This window comes from Myripristis murdjan, chromosome 8 (genome assembly GCF_902150065.1).
Source record: "Myripristis murdjan chromosome 8, fMyrMur1.1, whole genome shotgun sequence".
Taxonomy (NCBI): Eukaryota; Metazoa; Chordata; class Actinopteri; order Holocentriformes; family Holocentridae; genus Myripristis; species Myripristis murdjan.
The window spans coordinates 14039271-14064486 of record NC_043987.1 but is presented as its reverse complement, the minus strand read 5'-3'; the positions used below and the strand labels follow the sequence as shown (position 1 = coordinate 14064486).

General features: G+C 40.1%; 1 protein-coding gene across 1 annotated transcript in view; it reads left to right on the top strand.

Moving 5' to 3' along the window:
* cacna1aa (calcium channel, voltage-dependent, P/Q type, alpha 1A subunit, a) overlaps positions 1 to 25216 on the top strand; it is a 112999-nt gene that overhangs the window by 24298 nt on the left and 63485 nt on the right. Inside the window, exons 2-8 of the mRNA XM_030056901.1 lie at positions 883 to 988; positions 1554 to 1693; positions 16609 to 16700; positions 18146 to 18298; positions 18942 to 19129; positions 21081 to 21184; positions 22037 to 22152. Of these exons, the coding sequence (XP_029912761.1) occupies positions 883 to 988; positions 1554 to 1693; positions 16609 to 16700; positions 18146 to 18298; positions 18942 to 19129; positions 21081 to 21184; positions 22037 to 22152 (899 nt within the window). The remainder of the gene's footprint in view (positions 1 to 882; positions 989 to 1553; positions 1694 to 16608; positions 16701 to 18145; positions 18299 to 18941; positions 19130 to 21080; positions 21185 to 22036; positions 22153 to 25216) is intronic.

Here is a 25216-nt window from a genome sequence, read left to right as displayed (position 1 = left end):
GAGAGAAATGTTCCGTCAGCAACATGGTATTATGTTTTCATTGTGGCATCTGTCTGTATGTAGACAACTTTATATGTTCACAACGGGCTCCACATGCATAGAAAATATGATCTGTTTAGATTTGGGAATGTGTGCAAAACTAGTTATATGAAGGCAAGTACGTCGAAATATTTCATTAATTGGCCTCATCAGCATAAGTAATTACATAGGCTGTATCCTTGAAACAACCTGAATCCTCAGTAACACCTTGTGCCTTTGTTACTACAGAGCAAATTGACTTTTTTCCACAACAGCCATAGGTAATACAGGTGTTACAAATGTAATCAGTTAAGGTTAGTCTCCATTTAGGTCTAAAAGAGCCACGGTCGTGGTGTTGTTCATGCTTGCTTACTAGAAAGCCTTTGCTGCACTTACATAAAACTGAATCTTCATTAATGTCATTAGTAGCACCTGTGTTGCCCTGCTATTTCATGTCAAACGGCTGCTGTGAAAAAAAACTATTTGAAAAGACTGGAATCAAAACTATTGAGTTATCGTGCTCGCATGTCAAAAGTTTGGCCTGATGTTGGCACTAGAAAAAAGGCCATGGTTACCAAAATCAATAAGGTTCTTCCTCTGAGAGTCATGAATGTGCACAGTGAATCTGAAAATATTCAAATAAAAGGAATTCAAGCCGCAGTTGATGGGAATCCATAATATCGCCCAATGTACCATAATGATATACAGAAAATGCCCTAGCCATGAAAATTGACTTAACCTTTACTTTTCAAAGGTTGAATGTTTAATTTAGGAAAGCTACTCTTTAAAGTCACAGCAGGGTCCGGAATCTGGCCTCTTTTGTCACCTTGTCTTCATGTTTCTTCCTTGACTGATCCTCCTCACTCCATTTGAGTGGATGATCCTAGCCACCATCATTGCCAACTGCATTGTCCTGGCCCTGGAGCAGCATCTGCCTGATGGGGACAAGACACCCCTCTCTGAACGCCTGGTAAGTTAGATAAACATTAAAAAAAAAAAAAAAAAAAAAAAAATCCTTATTGATTTTGCTTCAGTGGAGCTATACAGACATGTTCCAAAAGTATTTTAAGCATAGAAACAATTTACAAGATCCACTGATGGTTCACAATGGAGTCCTGGACAATGTAAGTCAGTGATCCACACACATACACATTTTGTGTGTATACTCATAGGAAGACTCAATAACAATTGCACACAAAGACAAAGTCAGACAGAGTGAAATATGCATAAGTTATATTTAGAGGTACACATGTGCAAAAGATAATTTACGAAATAAGATATATGCTGTCTCAACTACCAGACTGAAGGAAGTGCACAAAAAAAGAAACAGACATATGCAAGTATGCATGGTGCCTTCTCAACCTAAAATAACCCTGCTGTCTCATTTTCTTCTTTTGTTTTCTTTCCCCCTCCCTGCCACCTCTCCTCTCTTTTCGCCTCCCTTTCCCTCCCTTCCTAATGTTTTGTGTCTCTTTCTTCCTTTCCTTTCTTTTTTCCATCTCTCTTTCTCCTTCCCTCTTTCTTTCTATTTCCAGGATGACACAGAGCCCTACTTCATAGGGATCTTCTGTTTTGAGTCCGGTATAAAGATCCTGGCACTGGGCTTTGCCTTCCATAAGAACTCCTACCTGAGGAACGGATGGAACGTCATGGACTTTGTTGTAGTGCTCACTGGGTGAGTAGCAAGCAGATAAACCTGGACACAAACACGCACACACACACACACACACACACACACACACATCTACATTCACACACTCATTTATGCACTTGCATGCGCTCTGTCTTACATACACACACAATCGAGTATGCACACAAATAAACACTTGAGTTCAAAGTCAAATGTGGTTTTGTGGTTACATGTTTTACATTAAATTTGCATTGCACGTTTTAATTGTGAATGTGCAGTTGCATACATGAGGTTGAATATGAACAAAATGTAGATCTTTGCTGTGTGTATGTGTGTGTGTGTGTGTGTGTCTGTATGTGTTTCAGTGCATTTGTGTGTGTGTGTGTGTGTGTGTGTGTGTGTGTGTGTGTTTGTGTGTCCCTTCCCTGCTCCTTCACCCTAATGAATGGCCTCAGACAGGGTGAGACAGCAGTCAGATCACAGAGCATAACTGCAGGCAGCCAGCAGCCTGGGTAGTAAGCAAATGTCACCAGACTACACAGAGACACACAGAGAGAGGGAGGGAGGGAGGGAGGGAGGGAGAGAGAGAGAGAGAGAGAGAGAGAGAGAGAGAGAGAGAGAGAGAGGGAGAGAGATGCAAGGCTAGGAGAGAGGAGGGTAGAAAGAGACAGGGCAGTTAAATAAAAAAAAAGTCCAGGAGGTGACAAAAGAGAGAGGGGGGTGGTGCAGGGTAAGGTAGAGGCAAAGGAGAGGATGGAAGGAGACAATTATGGAAGAAGAAATGGGGAGGGAGAAAACAAGGGAAAACAAAGAAAAAAGGAGAGACTTATTACTCTGACAGACAGGGAGGCAACAAACAAGTGAAAGATATAAGTCACGTGATGACATGAAATCGGTACATTATAGGAGAGCGGACAGGAGTCGAGGTAAATAAGATGATAAGTGGGAACAGCAGAGCAAAGGGACAGGGGGGAGGAACAGAACAAGATGAATAGTACTGTAAGCCACAGCTGTCACAGAAATAGGGCTGGGTGATATATTGATATATTGATATGAGACTAGATATCATGTGGGATTTTGGATATTGCAGTGTCGGTATGGCGTAAGTGTTGTCTTTTCCTGGTTTTAAAGGCTGCATTACAGTAAAGGGATCAGCCTGTTGTTGCTGTTATTATTTGCCTCTAGCTGCTTGGTCATCATATCCATGTTATTACTGATTGTTCATTAGGACCGGGCGATAATTGAATATTATGTTAAATGTCTTTCATTATAATACATTGTGATGATAGGGTGATTTTAGGATATGATGTCACAATTCTGTCTAAACCAAAGATAAGCACATTTTCACTTGAAAACTGGCATGAAGCATCACAACATTGTTTGAGATCACACCTAATGTAACCATTTGGCTCAATTAGATGTTATAAATGGGAACATCAAATTGATTGTTTAATATGATTTTGCAGAAATGAGTCATATTGTGATATACTATCATATACTGATATTGAAAAAAGCACCAATACTCATCCATACAGTATTATTACAACATCAATATCTGGTAAATGATATTGTGATATTTGATTTTGTCAATATCGCCCAACCTTGTACCCCGAGGCAACATTGGCAAGTGACGAGGCCATTTTATTTGGCATTTTACTAACACTACTACTACTAACTTACACATAGGATAAGATCATTAGTGTTAGTTGATACTGAAAATGCCAGCAAATTGTTGTTGAAGTGAGGTAAAAGAAAACACACAGTTTCCATTTGATTTCCACTGAATAAAAGCTGTGTGGATATTTCTTCGTCTTTTTCACCATTGTTTGTCCTGTTGTGTTTTTCTGTCATTGTATTCTTGTTTCTTTGACAGAGTTTCATGCTCACTTGTTCTAGGTATGAGCCACCATGCATTCTACCAGAAGCTAAACAAAATACTCTTATTCTATTGGTAGCAATTCCAGCAATTCTTCATTTCATTTTATACACCAATAAAAAGCATGTTTATTAATATTATATCCCATTTCTGTCTTCAACCTAAATTAAATCCTACACACTGTACCTTTAATTTATCTATTTTTTTCATGGTTTATTTTAGTGGTGTAACGAAAAGGCCATTACTTTCTTTCTTTCTTTCTTTCTTTCTTTCTTTCTTTCTTTCTTTCTTTCTGTAGGCTATATATTCATGGACTGATGTAATCATGTGGAAGTAAAACAAAATAATCATGCTGGGCGGTGTGTTTATTCAGACTAAATGTGCCATCTTGTTGACCATGAGATGTTTGCTGCAAAGGAGTTGGCCTATAGGTGACCCAGAGTTGTAATTTCCATTATTTCCATTATCACCATTATTATTATTACATTCTGGTCATTAATACTGTGGAGACAGGGCAGTGTGTGGATACAGCTGTGTGTACTGCCTGGTGGAACTGCTCAAGTAATTGTATACTGTTAAACTACTAACTAACTACCATTTTAACGAGGACTTTTTTTTTTTTTTTAACCAGTCTACCATGAAGTCAGTAAAGGCAAGGGTTAGCAAAACAGCAAGGAAAATATGATAATATTGTCACCCTACAAGGTGACCTGAAACCCAGCCAGCCTAGCTGTAATGTGTTACTGTAGAAAATGCTGTCAAAGGCCTTGTTCAGACTGCAGGCAAATCGGATTTATTCCTCAAATCAGATCTTTAAGACAGGCTGCCCTCACTGTTATGTGCATGTGATCAGATCGGATTTGTGTGTCCGGACCTTACCAACCTATTTGCATGGGTTGCTATGGTAACGACATAGGCATCAGTAAGTATGTGTGCTGGTGACGCAGCTTTCTGCTAGCAGCAGCATGGATTCTGCTCAGCCGCTCCGCGTTGCGAGTGACATGACAGGCAATTTGAAATCCTGTTTGAGTGTCCAGAGCATCCAGATTGACACACATCTGTACGAATCTGATTGGAGTCGGATTTCAAACCACCTCCAAATATGGTTTGGATGTGATTCAGAAAAGTCGCATTGCACACTGTTTTTTTTTTTTTTGTCTTGTTTTGTTTGTTTGTTTGTTTGTTTGTTTGTTTTTACTGTAAAGACTTTCTAAAATCAGTCTGGATACAGTGTGGATATAACAAAAAACGGATTTGGGCTAGCAGTCTGAACAAGGCCATAGACTCTGTATTTTGGACTCACTGGGTTTTGGTTTCCTATGTTTGCTTAACATTTCCATGACATTACTCTACCTTGTGTGGGTTTTCTACTATGTTTAGTAGTCCTGGGTTATTTTCTGTTAGTATTAGGATTAGGTTAATATTTTAGCTCAGTATATTTTTCTCTGAGTTCTAGGGTCTTGTGTTTCTTTGGTTTCATCTCTGCTTTTCATTAGTTCTTTCCTGCACTGTTTGTTACCCTTGTGTTCCTCATGTGTTGCCATAACTCTGCCCAATCTGTTTTCCCCTGCTCTACTGTTTAGTATTAGTCTTAGCTCTGTCCTTGTATTCTTGCCTGCCACACCTGCGTTGTCTGCATTGTTAGCCAATATTGTATTTCCCTACTGATTCCAATGCCCTCCATCTCCAGCTGTGTCTTGTTCTTGTGATTAGCTCTCTTTTTTTAATTATACCTCTGTGTTTCCTATTGTTCTTTGTCAGTTTATCATCAGTGTTATCACTATTGTTCATGCTCATCCTCTGCGTTTGGCTCCACCTGTCTGTATCAACCATGACAAATGCAGCCCCTAAAATTAACATTTTTGACCAGGTCTACCATTTAACACAAACTGACATCTTCTCTTATATAGCTAATACCTCAAGTCCATATTTTTGTTTAAATGTTGAATAAATACTAAATACTAAAGAGCTAATTGGGTCATGTTTTTACAAAGGAAACTAACCTTTTATATCATAGCAGTTCGACTATTGTAATACACTGTTGTTCTGTCTCAGTTGCTGGCTCAACAAGGCATACAGTGCCACTATGTTACTTTTGGCAGCTTTGTCCACATGAAATGATTGTGTGGGTGTGCTGGCAAGTGTTAATTTGTTGAGGTCATTTTTAGTGTGTATGAGTGTGTGACTTGGAGGGCTCTATGGGTTACATAAACCTTGCTTATCTTTGCTGACAAAGCACCAATGACACTGGTGAAAGCCCCCACCACCACACACACACACACACACACACACACACACACACACACACACAGCCAGTGTGAGTAGCACTCAGTCTGACAGTGTGTCCTTATGCTTTAATAAGAGCGATCACGAAAGCAAGCTAATATCAACGTGGCACTGTAAGAGACAAGAGGAGTGAGAAAACAAGCGCCAGAGAGACAGCAGGAAGTAGTGAGATGGGAGGTAGAACAGAGAAAAGAGAGGCAGTCATTAAAACTTCTAATAAATTCCTCATCTCACATAATCAGACGTCTTGTAATTGTTTGGGAGATCTTGATGACTTGACAAAAAATGCCTGTCTACACTAAACTCCTGGCCAGGAGAATCTTGATGTGAATCCACCTAAACAAGCATGACTCAGCAATTAAACTATCACTGCCTCCTTTAAGCAAAGACATTGCTGTTACTGGAGACTTTAAACTGTCATGAGTTAAATATTGTAGTGCTACTGATGGACAGATTGAGATAAAGGCATCTTTTTAATGCCAGCTTCTCTACTGTAAACTACTGCCACCTTCTTTAAGTCTAATGTGTGTGTGTGTGTGTGTGTGTGTGTGTGTGTGTGTGTGTGTGATACCATAGACGCCATCTTGCTTAGCCTCTGTTAACACGTGTCTCTGATACTCCAAACAGCCTGCTATATTTACAAAAAGGATGTCTCCTGCACAGTCTCTTGCTTTCTTCGGGTGCTGATGAAGCACAGGATATTCAAATATGCTCAAGTCAAAAAATCATACCAACAAAGCTCTAGACCCACTTGATCAATATAGGCTGTTTAGACTGCTCATTTTAACATAAATTAGTGTACAATGTGTTTTGTTTGGCATTTGATAATCAAGCCTGCTTCATCAGACTTAATGGACAGTACACAAAACACATTGCTTGCCATGGCTCTTATTTGCAAAATATTTAATAATGAATAATAATAACTTTTGACTTGGTCGTGATCAAACTATCCTAAAGTACCCATATGATACACAACTTAAAGAAATAGGCTTGCAATTTCCACCATGCACAGCAGCAAAAGGACGCCAATATGTATATAGCAACAATTTGCCACCATTTACAGCCAGCAGCTAGCAGCAGCAGATATTCTGAGATGTATTTGAATACAAAAGATGAGGAAAATTAGCACAATATTACTTATCACTTCATTCGAACATTCAACAAGACCAACGCTCAACGGGCTCACCCACAATTCCAATACTGGACATTTTTATGACTTGAACACCATGAACAACTAAACATCGCACAAAAAGTAAGGAAATTTGTGTTTGGTAGATTATTTCTCTGTTGTAACAATGCGTCTTGGCAATAAAACGTATACCGTTGGAAAGCCTGTTTATTTCCCTTTTAAATGATGCCACATTTGTAAGGAACATGCATTTGTGGGATGAGCAGCAGAGCTGAGTATGGGGGTTGCACCCATGAAAAATTTGCCAAATCTTTGCCTAACAGCTTATTTTGCTGTTGCTACTGACTCTTGTTTTGAGCTTCTGGTACCCCCAGTGTGACCTGTGAGCATGGGCCTACTCCAAGAATCGGCATGCCACGTTTGACTGATCTAGATAGGGCCCATGTGATAGGACATCTTCAAGCTGGTGTTCCACAAAACCAAGTTGCGGCATTTTTTGGAGTGAGCCCTAGTACCATCTCCAAAGTCAAGGCCAAGTTCCATATAATGGGGGATGTCAGAGACAGGCCGCGAAGTGGGCGTCCCAAGAAGACGACACCCCAAGAAGACCGTTTCCTCATCCTGTCAGCACTTAGGCACCATAGTCTGTCTTCTACAGATTTGCAGTCAACGTTTGCTGGACGATATGGCCGACGGCTCTCTGCCCAGACAATCCAGAACAGATTGCATGCAGCCAATCTCCAGTCTCATAGGGCTGCCAGGAGGCCTGCCATGATTGCCCTTCACTGCCAGGCCTGTATGAACATGTGGAGGAATGTTATGTTCAGCGATGAGTCCAGATTCTGCCTACAGCATTTGGATCGTAGGGTCAAAGTGTCGAGAAGATGCGGAGAATGCTATGCTGATTGCTGCACCGATAGAGTAACATCTTTTGGTGGAGGCAGTGTGATGGTAATGGGCCGGCATCTCCCTCAGTGAAAAAACGAGGTTTGTCATCATTGGAGGCAGTCTCAATGCAGAGAGATATCAAGATGAAATTCTGCAACCAGTCTGGGACCGAACTCTATCCTCCAAGATGACAATGCTCGCCCCCATAGAGCGGGGTTTATCAGAGACTACCTCCAGAATTTGGGGGTTAAGAGGATGGAATGGCCTTCCAGCAGTCCTGACCTCAACCCCATTGAACACTTGTGGGATCAGCTTGGGCGTGCTGTTCGTGCCAGAGTGACCAACACAACCACGTTGGCTGACTTGCCAAAGTTGCCAAACTTGTCAAATACTCTTAAGGCTTATTATGTTTTTCTTCCTTTGCTGAGGTGGATTGTGAGGGGTGTTGAAGCTGCAATGAAAAAAAATGGAGCTCATCCTTCCAGCAAAGATAACACAACCTCCGCTGCATGGCTGTTCACAAAACAAAAAACAAACAAACAAACAAGCATGAAATATATAATGCCTTTTGTATTTAGATTATTTCAACCATTTTAATGAAATAACAATTGGGTAACAGGAAGGCAACGGCAAAAAAGTAAAAAAAAGATGCAGACAAAATTCCAAAGACACAAACAAACAAACAAACAAACTAGGGCTGCACGATTATGGCCAAAATGATAATCACGATTATTTTGATCAATATTGTAATCACGATTATTCATCACGATTATTCACCATGTTAGGGAAAAACGTGTATTTTTATTGCACTACTTTTAAACAAACAATATATGAACAGTTTTCAATGCAAAATGAAACTTTAAATAAGAATAAATGCTTAATAATAAATAAATAAATAAAATTGTTTGACTAGTGTGATCGCTTGAATACAGTACACTTCCCCCACTCTGGCACGGTTGGAGGGGGTGTGGTGTGCTCCAGCACGATACGGGCGTTCATGCACGAGCACATGCACGGTCGCGCACGCAGCGCGCGAACGTGGATACGATGTAAATCATGCAATTTTCCTTCTGTCTCCGCAAAATCGTTTAATGCGCGCAGCACGATTACCGGCGAATGGCCGCGTTGCGCAATCAATAATCAACCATGTTGTCTGTGTCGCTGTCCATTGTGCTGCTGCAACCGCGTATAAACAAAACTTGATTTATGATGAAAGTATATATAGCAGTCTGTGTGCGCCACGGTGCTGGCCGCAGCACCCGCCGGCATTAGGTGGGCCGACCGGTGTGCGCGGCAGCCAGCTGACATGCCGCTCCGGCTGTCAGTTGGACCTTTCTGAAGGAGGAAGTTACCTCCGAAACTGTCAAGGTAAATAAACATCCTGTGTCTGATTAAAAGAAACAAAAACGTCTTTTAGTTAAAGGAAGACATAATGAATGTATTTGAACTATATTGATTCATGATGACGTCGGAACATGCCTGTTGTCGTATTTGAACGCGATGATGTGTGTATACCAGGGGCAATCGCGCTTGGGCACGTTTGGGCTTTAGGTAATGTGAGTGCAGGCCAGCCAGGGACTGGGGAGGGGTGCATTTTTGCTTTAGTACGATACGCAGCAAATGGCCCTAATGTGAGCAGGCCCTGAGGAGCCTTTCTGACGGGGAACTTGTTGCAGGAACTGCTGTATTCTTCCTTCTTCTCCCGACGTGACTCGCTCTCATCAGTCCACCGAGTAACTTGAGGCTGCCGCTACAGAGTGCGCTCGCTTGTTATTTAGGCAGCTTAATGAAGCCCTAACCATGCGTTCGCCCCCTGGTGGTTGGCTGACTACTGGCTGAGAAAGTGCTTGATTAGATATGCAGCAAAGTCCGCATTTTTAATGTAAATATCGCCGACGATCAGGCTCATTTAATCGTGGCAGCCAAAATCGTGATCACGATTAAAATTTGATTAATTGTGCAGCCCTAAAACAAACAAAAAAAACACTCAACAGGACAATTAGAAGTTTTAAAGTAGAGTTTTAAAGTAGAGACTCAGTGTGGATCCGTGTCTCTGCGAGGCTTGATAGGCTGCATTCCCAATATTCCCACAGAGTCCTTACCAAGGCAGAGAGTTCATCCATCTCGTTTGCAAGCGATCTTGCATTCTTCATAACGATAGATGGAGCAAAGGATTTAAATCTCCTTTCTCTCTCACCTTCACCTTGACTCTCGTCTCACTCTGTTTAGCCAGCAGCTTGATTGGTAGATTCTTCAGAGTTGGGCTGGCTGCCGACCTCAGGGCGATCAGTTGCTTCTGAGGGTAAGACAGTACCTTCTATGCACAATTGTAGAGAAAGATGTGCGATAAAAGTACCAGGAGTAAGAGGAGTGCTGAAATAGAAAAACACCAAAGATTGCTTAAAGAAATGCAGGCATTGTTGTAGCTTGTGTCCACATGCTTGTGATTATGGTAAATCAATCATTCAATGCATTGGAAGACTCAAAGAGAGGTATTGACACTAACCTCACACAGCTAGCTGAACTTTGTTTAGCTTGTTTACCTCTCTCATACTGTCATATGGTTCATTAATCTGATTGGACGAATCAGCTAATGACTGACAGATGATTGATCCAGTCATCTACCATTTTTTAACTGTTTGAACCCCTAACTCTGTCCAGACTCAGTTCAAATAGTGGGAAGGAAAAGGGGGGAAGTGGGGACGAGATTATTAAGACAAAGAGAAAAATTAGTGTTTCAGCCTGCTCCTCATTGACCATGTTTACATGCACAAAATATTTCATTTTTGACCTTATTCTGAGAATACATTTTCCTACAAAGCAGTGTACATGGCTAATGAAGATGAATATTCCACTAATATTCCTGTTTACATGCAGCCATGAATACTCACAAACACAGCCTCCCTCTTTCATTCATTTAATACCCTTATTGAAAAGGTTGCTATTGCAATATCTGTGCATATTCATAAACCAGTTGACATCCAAGTCATTCATGTTTAAAAGTGTTTCTCCTTCTGACCAGCTTTTCTTTTGTGAATACACTTCTACTCTGGCCTTGCAAACTGTTGGCTGCCTGGTTTGTTTATGTCTAGATGGTAACCCAGGAATTGCAAAACTCTCACACACTCACACACACATGCATTTGATTCAGCACAGTAGCACATAACTCTACCCTATCCCTAACCTTAACTTTAACACTAACCTTGACCATACTCGTAAACAGGCAGCGGTGTATCAAAAACTGTGGTAAAAACCCCAGTTGAGATACATGTGCTGGATACATGACCAAAGAATGCTCCTAAAACCTGAATAATATCAGTTTATATCCCATGTATCTCAATCGGAAAATGCTACACTCAGCAATAGGCCTACTTGGGAATATCAAAACAGAATATGCTTTTTACATGACCTTTATCAAATTCAGAATATAATCTTATTCAGAATTATAGTGAAAAATGAGATTGTATGTGAACAGACTGACTGTTGTGGATGATCAGTCAGCACAAACTTGTTACTCTTTATATTTTTCACTCTCTTGCTTTCTCAGTCTGGGTCCCTCCATCTTTCTCTTGTTCTCACTTTGCATCTATACTTACATATAGGCACATAGGCCCGCTCCCACGATACTTTAAGAAATTATAATTGTAATCACACAGTTCATTACACACACACATACACACACACACACACACACACACACTCTCTTCCACACACACAAACACACACACACACACTCACACAATACATTACACACACATTGGGTTTTCTTTGTTGTGCTCTGTGTGAATGGCGGCTGTGTCTCCAACAGTGTAGCTCTTTGAAGATGAAACGCTACTTGCCCTTTCTACCCACCTTTGTCCTAAAGCTTTGATAACACTCTGACCACGACATGCACACACACACACACACACACACACACACACACACACACACACACACACACACACACACACACACACACAGACACAGACACACACACACACACACACACACACACACATTTCCACTTCAAACATGCCTCACACTCACTCCTAGTTCACTTGTGAGCACTCTCATTAAAGACAAACATACAAATGTCACTTAACATGTCTGTTAGATTTGCTGTTCAGTTTTACAACCCTGTTGGGTGGATGTTCATTTGCATGCACCCGTGTATCTGCGCCCAAGTGTGTGTGTGTATGAGTGTGTGTGTTGACTTTATCTGTTGTAGTAAATTACTTGAGTGATTTGGCCCTGGGAATAAGCTAGTTGTTTTTTTATGTGCACTATTGATTATTAGTCCAATTACTCTTAGTTTACAGCCATTCTTCTCGCCTTTCATCCTACCCTCCTTTCCCCCTTCCATCCCTTGTACCCTTGCTTTATATTCTTTACCTCTGACTTTCATTTCATCAGAGCAGACTCATACAGAAATAAAACAAAAAGGAAAGACAGAAGGAAGGATGGGAGAAAGGAAGGAAGGAAGGACAGAATGAAGGAAGGAAGCAGGAAGGGATGTGGGGAGGGACACAGAGACAACTGATTCGCCTTTGACATGCTTTATTAATCTTGCTTCATTGACTTTGTCAGTCGTGCCTTTGGGTGGTCGTGGTCGACCTGTAACGTTGGAAATTTCTGAATTTACTACTGGAAATTTCCACTGAAAAAGCTAGATATATGCAACTTGAAAAAAATGCAAAATGTACATAATAAATAGTATACATATAACTTGTCTATTTCTTTCATAACATGTGGAAGTTATTGTAACAGTGACTGCTCCTATCAGAAAGTTAGGGAATCAAAATTATTTTCCACTGGCATTCATGTTTACATCTTTTCATGGACCTTGTCATTGGACACAGCAGTAACCCATTACCACCCAAACACACACACCTAGTAAATAAGAGTTTGCCATGTGACTTTTTTTTAGACTTTACGAGTTGACAAGGACCACCTGGATTTAGCACTGGATTAAAATTTGAACTTGCGAAATGTTTGGTTTACAGTGGAAAAAACTGATGGCTGATGTCTACCTTGAGAAACAGACAGGAATATTGCCACCCTAGTGCTCCTTCATTATTTTAGCATTGTGACTGGAGGACCTGCGTAGCGTGGGGTTGTAACATGACCCAGGGACCTGAATTGTGTACATTTCCCAACAGCTGTAACACACAGAGAATAAACTATTACCCAGCCTAGTGATACCACCATCACCAGTCATTTCCTTGTCAAATCAGTGTTTTGGAGCCCTAAAGCGCTGCTATGACAAATGGAGACCAAGAAATGGCACTGTCAGTATGTGGAACTGACCTCTGAGGTGCCATTTATGGTGAAGTTATATTGCTATAAAGAGAGAAAATGTCACAAGAAGAGAGGGAGAGAGAATATATGGTATTTCCACACATTTTTTACATGGGTGGAAGCCTTTACCCCAATGTGAATTCAACCCCACTTGGAACAAGGGTTGAAATTTTTCACCCCGGAGAGGGGCAATTTCCCTGGGGCTAAAAAATTTCCGTGGGGCTAAAAATGCAGTGTGACGGCCACAGGGTTGAGCTCACCCTGTGTTGGCAGCATTTGGAGGGGCAAATTATAACAGGTTATGTCAATACGACAACAAGTAAACTGGTACTATTCTCCCAGGATGACAGTATCGCTGGGTAAATACAATAGTAAAAATGTAAAGAAAAATTTGGTCTTACAGTGAAATTCACCAACTGATAAACATCTGATGAACCAGGCCTTTTATCAGTATGATATACTATTTTTGTTAAAGTGGTGAGACTGTTTTCAGTACTAACCTATTTTCTAATATTTGAGAAATTCTTTTTAAAAAATGCATGTCTTTTCAACCCAGGTATGAAATAAATCATGAAGTTATGTTGTGAAAATGTAACACAAGATGACTGGGAGAGAGTATATAAGCCTGTTGTTTTCCATCTAAAAATTCTTCACTTTGCTTTTTCATGACAGCCTTTCCTACAGTTGAATGAACAACATCAGCATTGTTGCGTTCAGCTTCTGACAAGGCATCTCAACTATAATCCATGATTTGTGCTGAGTTGGTGAAGTTTTGCCGCTGTGAAAAGAGGAGTTACAGAAATATATGTTACAGAACATAAATATGGCTCTTATGCTTTTAGTAAAAGCTAACTTTGCTGGTTAGTTTGCCTGCTGATGCTAGCAGGCATAGCAATGACATCAAATTTTACATATAAATTTACTTATCTGACTCTGACCTCTCTTCTTAGACATATTACTATGGTGCCCAGATAACACTGTTTTTTCCCCTAAAATGCGATACAGTGTATTGTGATTTAAATTGAAATGCTTAGAACAAATTGAGGGAGAGCAAGAAGGATTTGTGGAGATTACACAGAAGAGATGAAGAAGTAATCTGGTCAGTGACTAGGACAGAGAGATAATTAGCCAGTTTTAGCTGAGGTCAGCAGGACAGCAGGCAGTGAGAGCTGGCAAGAAAGATTGTGTGTGTATAATGTGTTGGATTCCCATGGGAAGGGGTCAGTGGGGGATTGTGTAATAACAATACTGCTGTGGGATTCTGCTCTATCATTTGTGTTGGACCAAATGATCTATGGTGGCTTTACCTGTGTGTGTGTGTGTGTGTGTGTGTGTGTATGTGTGAGTGCGTGTGTTGTATAGTCAAGATATACCCAGCATCTCTACCTCTGATAAGCAAGAAATGATTTCGATAAGTAATTCCAAATGACCTACTTTCCAGTGCGCATACGTTAATATGCTTGCTCAAACGTTAGATCTTGAGACAATGGTTGTTCGTTGTACAGAAATGTGTGTGTGTGTGTGTGTGTGTGTGTGCGCAGTGATACATTAGGAAGGAGAGAAAAAAACAATCAATCAAGCTCCTCCCTTGGCCCCGTTACCAAGGTGATGCAGAGATTCTATCAATGAGCCATGGTCCCTGTTGCCATGGAAACAGTTATGAATGAGAAAGGGCCCAGTAACCGTGGAGACAGTGTGAATGAGGAACTGCCTCATCGTCCTGACACTGGCTGTATGGATGCTGATGCTGTTTATAAAATGATTTTTCTTTTTCTATTACTGTCTTTATTTTCATCTTTTTCTTCATCATCAGCATCGTCAGCATAATTAATCAGAATGCATGTGTTTCAGTTTCAGTAAGGTAATCTGTCAATTTTGTCAGAGATTTCATTTTAAAAGTAAGAATGCCACCACTGCATGGTAAACTACCTGTGCATACCCAAAACCTAGCAGTTGCTTGTGTACATTGTGCTGTAACTTGAATGCTATCAAGTATTTACAAATCTACAGCCGGCAAATAGAGGTTGTCTTTTCTGGCCATTTTTACAATATAATAATTGAATTGGCCTATATGTATATCCCTCAGTAAGACATGTGCACTTTAAATGTTTGCATTCCTTTGGAGGTCAGAAAACAGTGCTCAGTGTGTTGCTCAAGGGCAATTTTGTTGTGATGTTGGACACATCCAGCTGATATACAGCCTTGTGTCAATGTTAGGGGGAAAAAAATGCAACTGGCAACCTCTCAGTTACAGAACAACCTCTGATTAGACACCTGATATAACACAATGTCAGTACAAGGACCCTAGGCTCCACTACCACATTTATTACATTCAAAGCCACAACCTCAAAAGAAAATGCACATCAATACCCATAGGTCCTGGGTCGGTTTTATTGTTCCTCTCCTGCTGATTTTGTAAGTTTCCATGCAAAGCAGGCCGACCTCAGACCTGTGATTAAGGCTCTGCTGTGTCACTGGGCCTCTTCGCGGAACAGAAGAAAGAGGAAGTGTGTCAGAGAGCCAGAAAGAAAGAGAGAGGGGGGAGGGAGAGGGAGGGAGGGAAGGAGAAGGATGATTCACACTGTGCGTCAGACTCAGGGACTGACTGGAAGTCAGGTGGCACAAGGGAACATCTTAACCTTCTCAAGCATGCACACACACACTCACATACACACACACATACTGTATACAACTCTTACACACATATACAAATGAAGAACGGTGATACGGGCACACTAATACAAAGATACACGTAGACAAACATACATACAGACGTTCAGTCTTTGCACAGAGCGCTTGCACTCTCAGGCGGGCTGCGGCTCAAAGAGAAAAGGTTTATAAATAGGAAGAATAAAAATGGGCAAGAAATGAGCCAGTCAGCATATCTCTTTCTCACCATCTGCCAGGTCTCTCTCCCTCGCTCTCTCTCTCTCTCTCTCTCTCTCTCTCTCTCTCTCTCTCTCTCTCTCTATGTCCCTTTCTCGCTTTCTCTCTCTCTCTCTCTCTGTCCTTCTCTTTAACTCTCCACTCTCTTGCTGCCTTCCCTGTCTTCTCCACTGTGTTGTTCTCCTACCTCATTTTTTATCTAGGCTCTCATGCATCCATATATAAAAAGACTCTCTCTCCCTTCCTCCATCACTTGCCTCCCCTCGCCCCCCCCTCCCCCACCCCCACCCGCCACAGCCCGGCTTACCGATACACTTTTCTATCCCACTTCACTTGCCAGCTGTATTGATCAGCTCGGCTTTTACAGGATTTACATACACTGCTCACCCTGTCACTTGTAATGAGTTTGTGTTAGTGTGTGTGTATGTGTGTGTGTGACTGACTGACAGCATCTGTCAGTAAAGCTCTCTGTAGCTTGACTAGAGGCCATTGAAACTGGATTTTTGTCCTTATTCCTGTCCTGTCTTGTCCCATTTTTAAAATCTGATTTCAACTGAATGTTGTATATTTTCTCTTTCTTTCTTTCTGTCTTTCTCTCTTTCTTGCACACTTCAGGATCCTCTCCACGGTGGGTTCAGACTTTGACCTGCGAACATTAAGAGCAGTGAGAGTGTTGAGGCCCCTCAAACTGGTGTCTGGTATTCCCAGTAAGTGAAGACTCTAATTAATATTTCATTTAAAACAACTGACAATAAAAAATAAATAGTGTATTTTTTGTTCATGTGTTTTTTTTTTTTCTGCTCCATCCCTGCCCACTATCCCAAACAGCTCTTTTTATTATTCTTGTAACACTCCTGCAGTGTTGTATACATACTGTTGCAAAAAAAAAACAAAAAAAAAAAACAACTGCTGCCATGGAGGGCCAAGAGGCTGCAGGTTTTCATCCCAATGAAAAACTCCATCATGCACCATGTGATTTCACTGATTAGTCCCTTCTATCTTCTTGAAAGTGAGGTAACAATAGTGTTTTGTGTTAAGGTTTTCCAAAAAAAGCAGTTCTCCTATGCACTCTTTTCTGTTATAGTGGCAGCAGTGTTCCAGTGGCACTGCAGTGTTATTAATAGCCTGGTTTCCACTACAGGGCTGAACAGGCTAACTAGGGCTTACTCATCATAAAAGGCACTCAGCTTCTCCAAAAACCAAATTCTTTCTAAAATATGTTATGTAACAATTTCACGTATGAAATTAAAGTTCACTGTAGAATGTCACCTTGATTAGACAATACCAACATTTTGAGAATGAAAATATTGTTTCCCTAAACATACAGTATGTATAGTGTTTTAGAATGAAAGTCTTAAATGGGTGTGATGGTTTTGCCATAATGTTACATGAACAGATGATACCCGGGAGAAAACACATCTATGCTGGTTACGTATGGCTATGTTCAGAGACAGCTCAAATCTCTCTCTCTCTCTCTCTCTCTCTCTCTCTCTCTCTCTCTCTCTCTCTCTCTCTCATTTTTTTCTGACTGGAGTTCGATAGCTATGGAAAAAAACAACAAAAATTAGTTTTTTTTTTCCCCATTCAAACTACATTTGTATGACTTCAGGTGCTATTCACATCACATTTATAGACTTGCAACTCAGTTTGAAGTGTCAGATTGGTGAAGTCCCAAAGACCACAGGCTCCCACCAGTCATTCCTTCTGTCAGTGGTCCAGTGAGAGAAGTATTCCTTGTTTTACAACGGAGGAGGAGGCATATCCCTCCATTGACACTGTTGATGTCTGTGATGAACAACGGAATAATCCAAGGCAAAACTTCCATCATTCTATCCTGAACTTGTTGTAAACAAAACAGCTGTTGTGTATTAGTCAGTGAAGGTATGTCTGCATTATTGTTACACTATGATGACCATTGTGAATATGTGAGAATATGCAGGTATGGTGTGAGAAACAAATCAAATCTGGTCACTTTTAACTCGACATTTGGACACAGTCTAAACATCAAATATGACACTCAAATTAGATTTGACCTGTTGTGTGAATACAGGGATTTGAAATCATATACATTGCACTGTGAATAATGCCATGATTTGCTCCTCTGAAACCCTAATTAGTATTTCTAACTTGCTGTGTACACTGTATCCTCCAGGCTTGCAGGTGGTGCTCAAATCCATCATGAAGGCCATGATTCCCCTACTGCAGATCGGCCTGTTGCTCTTCTTCGCCATCCTCATGTTTGCCATCATTGGCCTGGAGTTTTACATGGGCAAATTCCACACCACCTGCTTTGACAATCATACAGGTGACCAACTAACCGAGGGTGTATGTGTGCATGTGCGTGTGCGAGTGTGTGTGTGTGTATATGTGTGTTTGCCACTAGCATAGGCATGCTTAATTTGTTCAGTTTTCGCATCAATGAAGTCTGCACCTGTTCCTCTTTGAGGGGAATATATTATTTCAATAGCAGTTGAAGCACATTTTAAATCATAGCAGTGGTGAGAAGACAAAACACAGGTTTGTTCTGCAAATCAACATCTTTGGTTTAAAATTGTTCATATAACTAGAAAAGAATTGCCATTCCCATTTGTGATTTTGTGATTGGGGATGCATTTCTTTTCGGCAGTTTCCTCAGATTTGGTTTCATTTCCTGAAGATGCTTTTTATCAGCTTTTTCAGTAATGAAGGTGGATTATGAGTAGCATTACATGTCCAAACATAGTTGAAATCCTAAAGGGGGCATATTCTACTGTACCATTTCATTTACAGTTTTTCTCAGCAAGCACTCAAAAAATTTAGGGGCCAAAATCATATTTGAACCTTGCAAATTAAAATGTGGCTCAAAATGTGTGCTGTAAATAATATCAGTGGATAACAATCCCTTTTAAGATACTGACATATTTTGCATATATTTGCTTATTTTCTTCTCTGTTCTTACCCATCGTCAGGCGAGATCCGGGAAGAGTTTCCATGTGGAACAGAGGCTCCATCACGGTTGTGTCCGGACGGCACCACGTGTAGACAGTACTGGCTGGGGCCCAACTATGGAATCACCCAGTTTGACAACATTCTGTTCGCTGTTCTTACCGTCTTCCAGTGTATCACCATGGAGGGCTGGACTGATCTTCTCTACTATGTTAGTAGCATTTGGAATACATTTTTTTGCCCAGATTACCTCTACAGGTGTTAGACATTTGTTTTAGGTTATTATATTAAGACATTATATTAAGACATTAGACAGCTCTCAAGAGATTTGTTCATTGTTTTACTGAATATAAGCTGTTTTTTTTTTTTTTTTTAGGCAACACAAGCAAGTAATTGTGCAGTCCAACAGTCCCCTGACAGCAGAATACAGTATACAATATTATTTGACAATACCAGTTAGTTTTACATTTAGATCCATGATATAGCATCTTTTTTTCCATTCATATTATTTATTTGGTACCCATTTTGTGCAGTTAAATCGCTGCCACATACTTGAGTGTATCTGTGAAAATAACATCTTCATAACCTAACATACTTCACCCTGTAGACTTCACAGTAGACTTCACAGCCAAACAGTAAAAAAGTGTTAAATATTAGAATTCAAAAGTTTTAAAGTCTTAGCATCTCCAGTGATGTTCACTGTTCATCCACCAAATGAGTACTAGGTCTTTATACAATGTCATCGCTCATGCTCAAGACTTTGAATAATTCCCTGCTGTCAGTGGCAACGGTTGCCATAGAGACCAGAGGTAGATGAGGGTCATTGAGTGTTACTGTAGTCGTTGAGTCTCTTTGTCTCTCCCTTCCATTCTCTGTCCGTCTTACCGCTGCCATTGTGTTTACCACTCTATCTCAATTTAAACTTTTCCCCCCATTCTTTCCTCCTCTCTTTTGCCCTTCCACTTCCACCTTCCTTTCTGTATCTCTGTCTCTCCCCATCTCCATAGCCCTCTTGTTCTTTATCTCTCTCTCTCTCTCTCTCTCTCTCTCTCTCTCTCTCTCTCTCTCTCTCTCTCTCTCTCTCTGTCCCTCTCTCTCCCTGTGTCCCTCCTTCTCAGTGCTGCTCTATATTTAAAAGGGCCTGCTCTGCCTAAGTTATTCTTGCAGCTGCTGGGGAGGGGAGCAATAAAAGTTTAATGGCAGAAAAAAGGGTCTGCAGTACATTGGGTACACAGCAGCAAAACCAGCTTACATGCAGGAATAAGGAAGGATGCAGGAAGGGGAATATAAGAAAGGAGGTTGTGAGAAAGGATGCAAATGAGGTTGGGAGAGCGGATGGGATGCTGGAGGTGGGGAAAAGGAAAAGGAAGAATCAATATAGAGTTACAGATTGACCAGTAAGGGCTCGAGAGGGTAGATACACTGAAGCAAGAAAGGAATACTGGAAAGACAGAAGAAAAGATAGATGGAGGGGTAGGGAAAACCTGGAGAAAAGGGAGATGAAGAACAAGGCAAAAGGAGAGTACAATATTAGGGAGTGAATAAAAAAGAGAGACAGAAGGGAAGTCTGAATGGGAGAATGGTAGAGACGGAAAGGAAGAGACAGTGAAGCGATTGTTATGCATTATTTACTGTGCAGAGAGCAGCCGCACAGTTAGAGAGGCAGATATGCATTCACTTATTGAGATGACTTTAAGCAAAACTATGTCAGCCTCACTGTCATTTACATTCCAGCAGCAAACACAGCAAAATGGCCATAATTTTGAGTCCGTTTCCCCATTTTTTAAAACTGCTTCAATAGAAAGAGTTGAAGGCAGTGACTCTGACATGTTACCTCAAAGATAGTTTTCTTTTATTTCGTGAAATAAATACATTGAAGAAATAAAACAATCAGGTTTTAGAGGACCCGTTGAACAGTGTCAGACACCTAACTAGCGAAAAACTTTAGTATTTTAGTATCATCTAAGGTGTGAGTGGCAGAGAATTTCAGGGATTTCCACGTTCTCGGTTTAATAAACAATTGACCAAGTGATATGTCTGTCAACTTAGATTTTGTTAAATAGAGTTCAGGGGAGAAAGGTGAAACATTGATGATCCTCTCTAATCTCTGATGTGTGCGTGTGTGTGTGTGTGTGTGTGCGCGCGCGCGTGTGTGTTTCCAGAGCAACGATGCCTCAGGGAGTGCATGGAACTGGATGTACTTCATCCCCCTCATTATCATTGGCTCCTTCTTCATGCTCAACCTGGTGCTGGGTGTATTGTCAGGGTAAGTCGGTGTTTGCATAAGCATGTAAGCATCTGCGTGTGTGTGCGTGTGTGTGCGTGTGTGTGTGTGTGTGTGTATGTGTGTGTACGATTATGCATAAAATATATTTTTATGTTTGACAGAATGAATGTGTATGTGCAAGTATGTGTGATAGCGTGTAAATTGTGTGCACACACATCATTCTTCTAAATTGATTGTTTTCGGTGAAAATATTGTGATGAATGAACAAAAGTACCAACACTTGTGATTACAGTGTTCATTGCTTGAATTTCCTTTCATTCTTGCAACTGCAAGAACACAAAATCCTGGAGGGACTAATTTACAATGAAATGAATGTTGGAATAAAAAAAACTGCATGTATATGTACATTAATACTTGTAAATGTGTGTCTGCTACACATATGTGTGCATATGCCATATGTTTGTTGACTGATGTGTGTAGTGATGTATACACATGACAGGTGAAAAAGCAACAAGTAATTTTCAACAGAAGCCTGCAACATGAAGCTACAAATATATAAGTGGCACTTGTCGCAGCATGAAGGGCATGACAGGCTGTTCAAAGTTACACCTTTTACTCCTGAAAATTCAAGAAAAAATAATTCTTATAAATCTGTGTTAACAACTTACTGTTGTATTCGCCCATGTTGACATTAATTACATCAATCGACACTTAAATCCATGAAACTTGACCATTTTGTTGCTTTGTTGCCCTTCATGTGAATTTAACTCTTTAATGCTGCCAGGGTTGCACATAAAATGATTAAAAACTAAGTGCTTAGATGACAGAAGACATTTTAATTTAAAGCGTGTGTGTGTGTGTGTGTGTGTGGCGTATGGGGTATCCCTGCAGGGAGTTTGCCAAAGAGAGAGAGCGTGTGGAGAACAGGAGTGAGTTCCTGAAGCTTCGAAGACAGCAGCAGATTGAAAGGGAGCTCAATGGCTACCTGGAGTGGATCTGTAAAGCAGGTATGTATATGTATTACTAAGACAAATGCTGAGAGAATGAGCAGATTGCAAGAAAATGCTTGCTTCATTGTGTCATAGGATGTTACCCAGTGTCCAATATCTGTTCTTAGAGCAAGCTGAAACACATGTTCATAGGCATGAAGTGGTGGTGCCCTCACTCAATGCGACTTTGGAAGTTTCCCTCACTAGTACCATCAGGCACTGAACCTGCAATCTACTGAGTGGCCTCCTTTCCAGTGTGCAAACTGATGTAACGGATCATAGTATTACCCAATTGTACAGTTACTGTGTTTTTAAGCTACTAACAATATTAATCAACTAGCTTAATTTTACACAGCCTAATTTATCTTGCAGGAACAAACGTAGGAGTCTGGTTATCAAAACCTTATTACCAAGACATTTATTTGCTTAAAAATAATTTGGTGAGCAGCAAGAAGGTCTTGGGCTTCATTCTTGGTTGTTGTGCTCTCTGTCTGGAGTTTGCATGTTTTCTCTACATTCACGTGGGTTTCCTCCTTTATTACAATGATGATGCATGTGATGTGGATTGAAGACTTTGGTGAATTCATAAAAGGCTTGCAGGGATTTTGTGGCTTATTAAAGCAATGCAAAACATGCACAAAAATAACATAAGTTAAGTTAAATTATCCAAATTAAGTTATCCATATGAATTCCAACACTAATTGCTACTCACAGTTAAGGTGGAAATTTTAAGACCTTCCCAATGCCAGTAGTAATGGAAATTTAAAATGAATGTGATGCTCACACCTTCCAGTCACCATGGCAGCTGTGAACTTGAGTTGTAGTTGGGTGAAGTCATCACCACCATCTCAGATGTGCTAGAGAGAGTAATATTCTGATTGAGCTGTAAAAAGATTGGATTCAGTAACAGCATCCCATACTGCTCGTTTACACAAGTTAAGTACTTTATTTATAATTTTTTTTAAGATAATTGTAGACAGATTTTTTTTTTTATTGTCATAATAGTACCCATACTGTATGTTTACTGTATATGTTGCTGCTGTATGTTTTGCTGTTTTTACTCCATGCCATTGTGTTATGTTATGTTATGCGTCAGTTATGTGCACCAAACCCCACTTCCTTCCCCTAAAAAACAAAAAAACAACAACAAAAAGGTGGTCTGCTCATCCCATTTTTTAGTCTGTATTTTGATTTTGATATCTATCTATCTATCTATCTGTCTGTCTGTCTGTCTGTTCTATCTATATGTGCATGTGTGCGTGTGTGTGTGTGTGTGTGTGTGTGTGTGTGCATTTTGAGAAGGGTTATAAGCTCCACCTGTACAATCTAATGCAGTTCACTGCAACAGCTCTGCCATAAATTCTACCTTGTAGAACATTTATAATGTACAGTTTTTGTTGACATTGTGGAAAATATGTCAATTTAATTCTATGTTTATTACTGAGGTTGCAGTTTGCAGAGGTCTTGGACTACATTATATTGAGAGGTGTTTCTAATTTTTTGTCCTCCCTATTTATATACTTGAGGGGGACAGAAAAGTCAAGTTTTTGGCATAACAGTTGTTTTGGATTGTATGAGATTGTGCAGATGGACCTGAGAAGGAAGCATAAAACACACCACAATCTAGTGGCTCACTAGATTGAATAGTTCTTGTTGAAAGTGACATACACATATCTAAAAACAAATCATCACATGTCTGGCATTGGTCATTCACCCACTCTAACCACATAGATCTACAAGTTCTACAGCTGTGAACAAAATAAGAGACCACCCCATATTTCAAAATAACTGTATTTTTCACCGACAAACCTCTCTCTAGACACCCAAGCCATTCCATTTATTTGTTAAATTCCCCCACCAGCACACCTGATTCAAGTTAATGAGGTATTGATTAGGTATTGATTGAGCATGCCAAGATGCATCAAAGCTGTGATAAAGAATCGGGGTTACTCCACCACCAAATATTGATTGTTGAACCTTTTCTAAGCTGAAACATTGTTATTTTATGATTAATTTATGGCTATAAACTTGTTTAGTTTGCATTATTCAGTGTATAATGAGATTCTGTGTTTTTTTTTTTTTTTTTGGTATTTTGATCTGTAATCATTTTCTGCAAGTAAATGTTCTGAATGGCAGTGTTTTTGTTTGATATTACAATCAAATGTGGTCAACAGTTAAGAAAACAATATCAAATGTTTTACACCAAAACATATCCATGAATTGTGAAAGTCAAAAATTGATGTGGTGTCTGAATATTTTCTAGAGTTGTATATCCATTATTCTCCATATGTAATATGTGTCGTTGCAAATAGTTGTTTGTTTGCTGTCATTGTCAGCCAATATTGTTATTTTTCTTTTTGCCATCAGTTCAAGGTGTAGGCTATAGGACAGTGAGCCGCTGTCCATGGTGCTGAAGAGTACCAATATTTGTGGTGGTGCAGTGGATCTGCAGTGTTGTTATGAATAAATATGGGGATATGGTGATTCAGTTTTATCTTCCCATTAGTGAAATTTCAGTTTTGACTGACACTTACAAAAGCACTGGTAGCCTTACACATCAATCACAAAATCCTGTCTCCTGAAAATGGGACGCTCCTTGAAACCTCAGTTACTAGGTGGACCGCTTTTGTTCTAACTGGACCGCATGTCATTTAAATGGATCAATCACAATGGAGCAGTTTCAGATTGTATTTTTTTTGTAGGTAACACTCAGGTGTCTTTCTGGTCTTTACAAAACACCACCTGCTTCTGTTAGAATTCTTATTATTACCAACCAATCATTTATCCTGCCTGGACTATATGCACATTATGATTGGTTAATTTGCTGAATTGACATTGAATGGACTGTTGACTATAATGGAGTGAATTCTGACAAATACTCAGTCTTTCATATGAGTCATAACTGATGCAAAATGTGCCAGATAAACTTGAGTAATAGCCAATACTTTCTAACAGTGAAAGATGCTTGCGTGTTGATTAACATTGCTAAGACAGAGATTAAAAACAAAAAAAATAAAAGTACTGTTTGATGTTTGGACAGAGAAGACCCAGCAAGTGCTCTTACCACTCTCTCTTGTCCTTG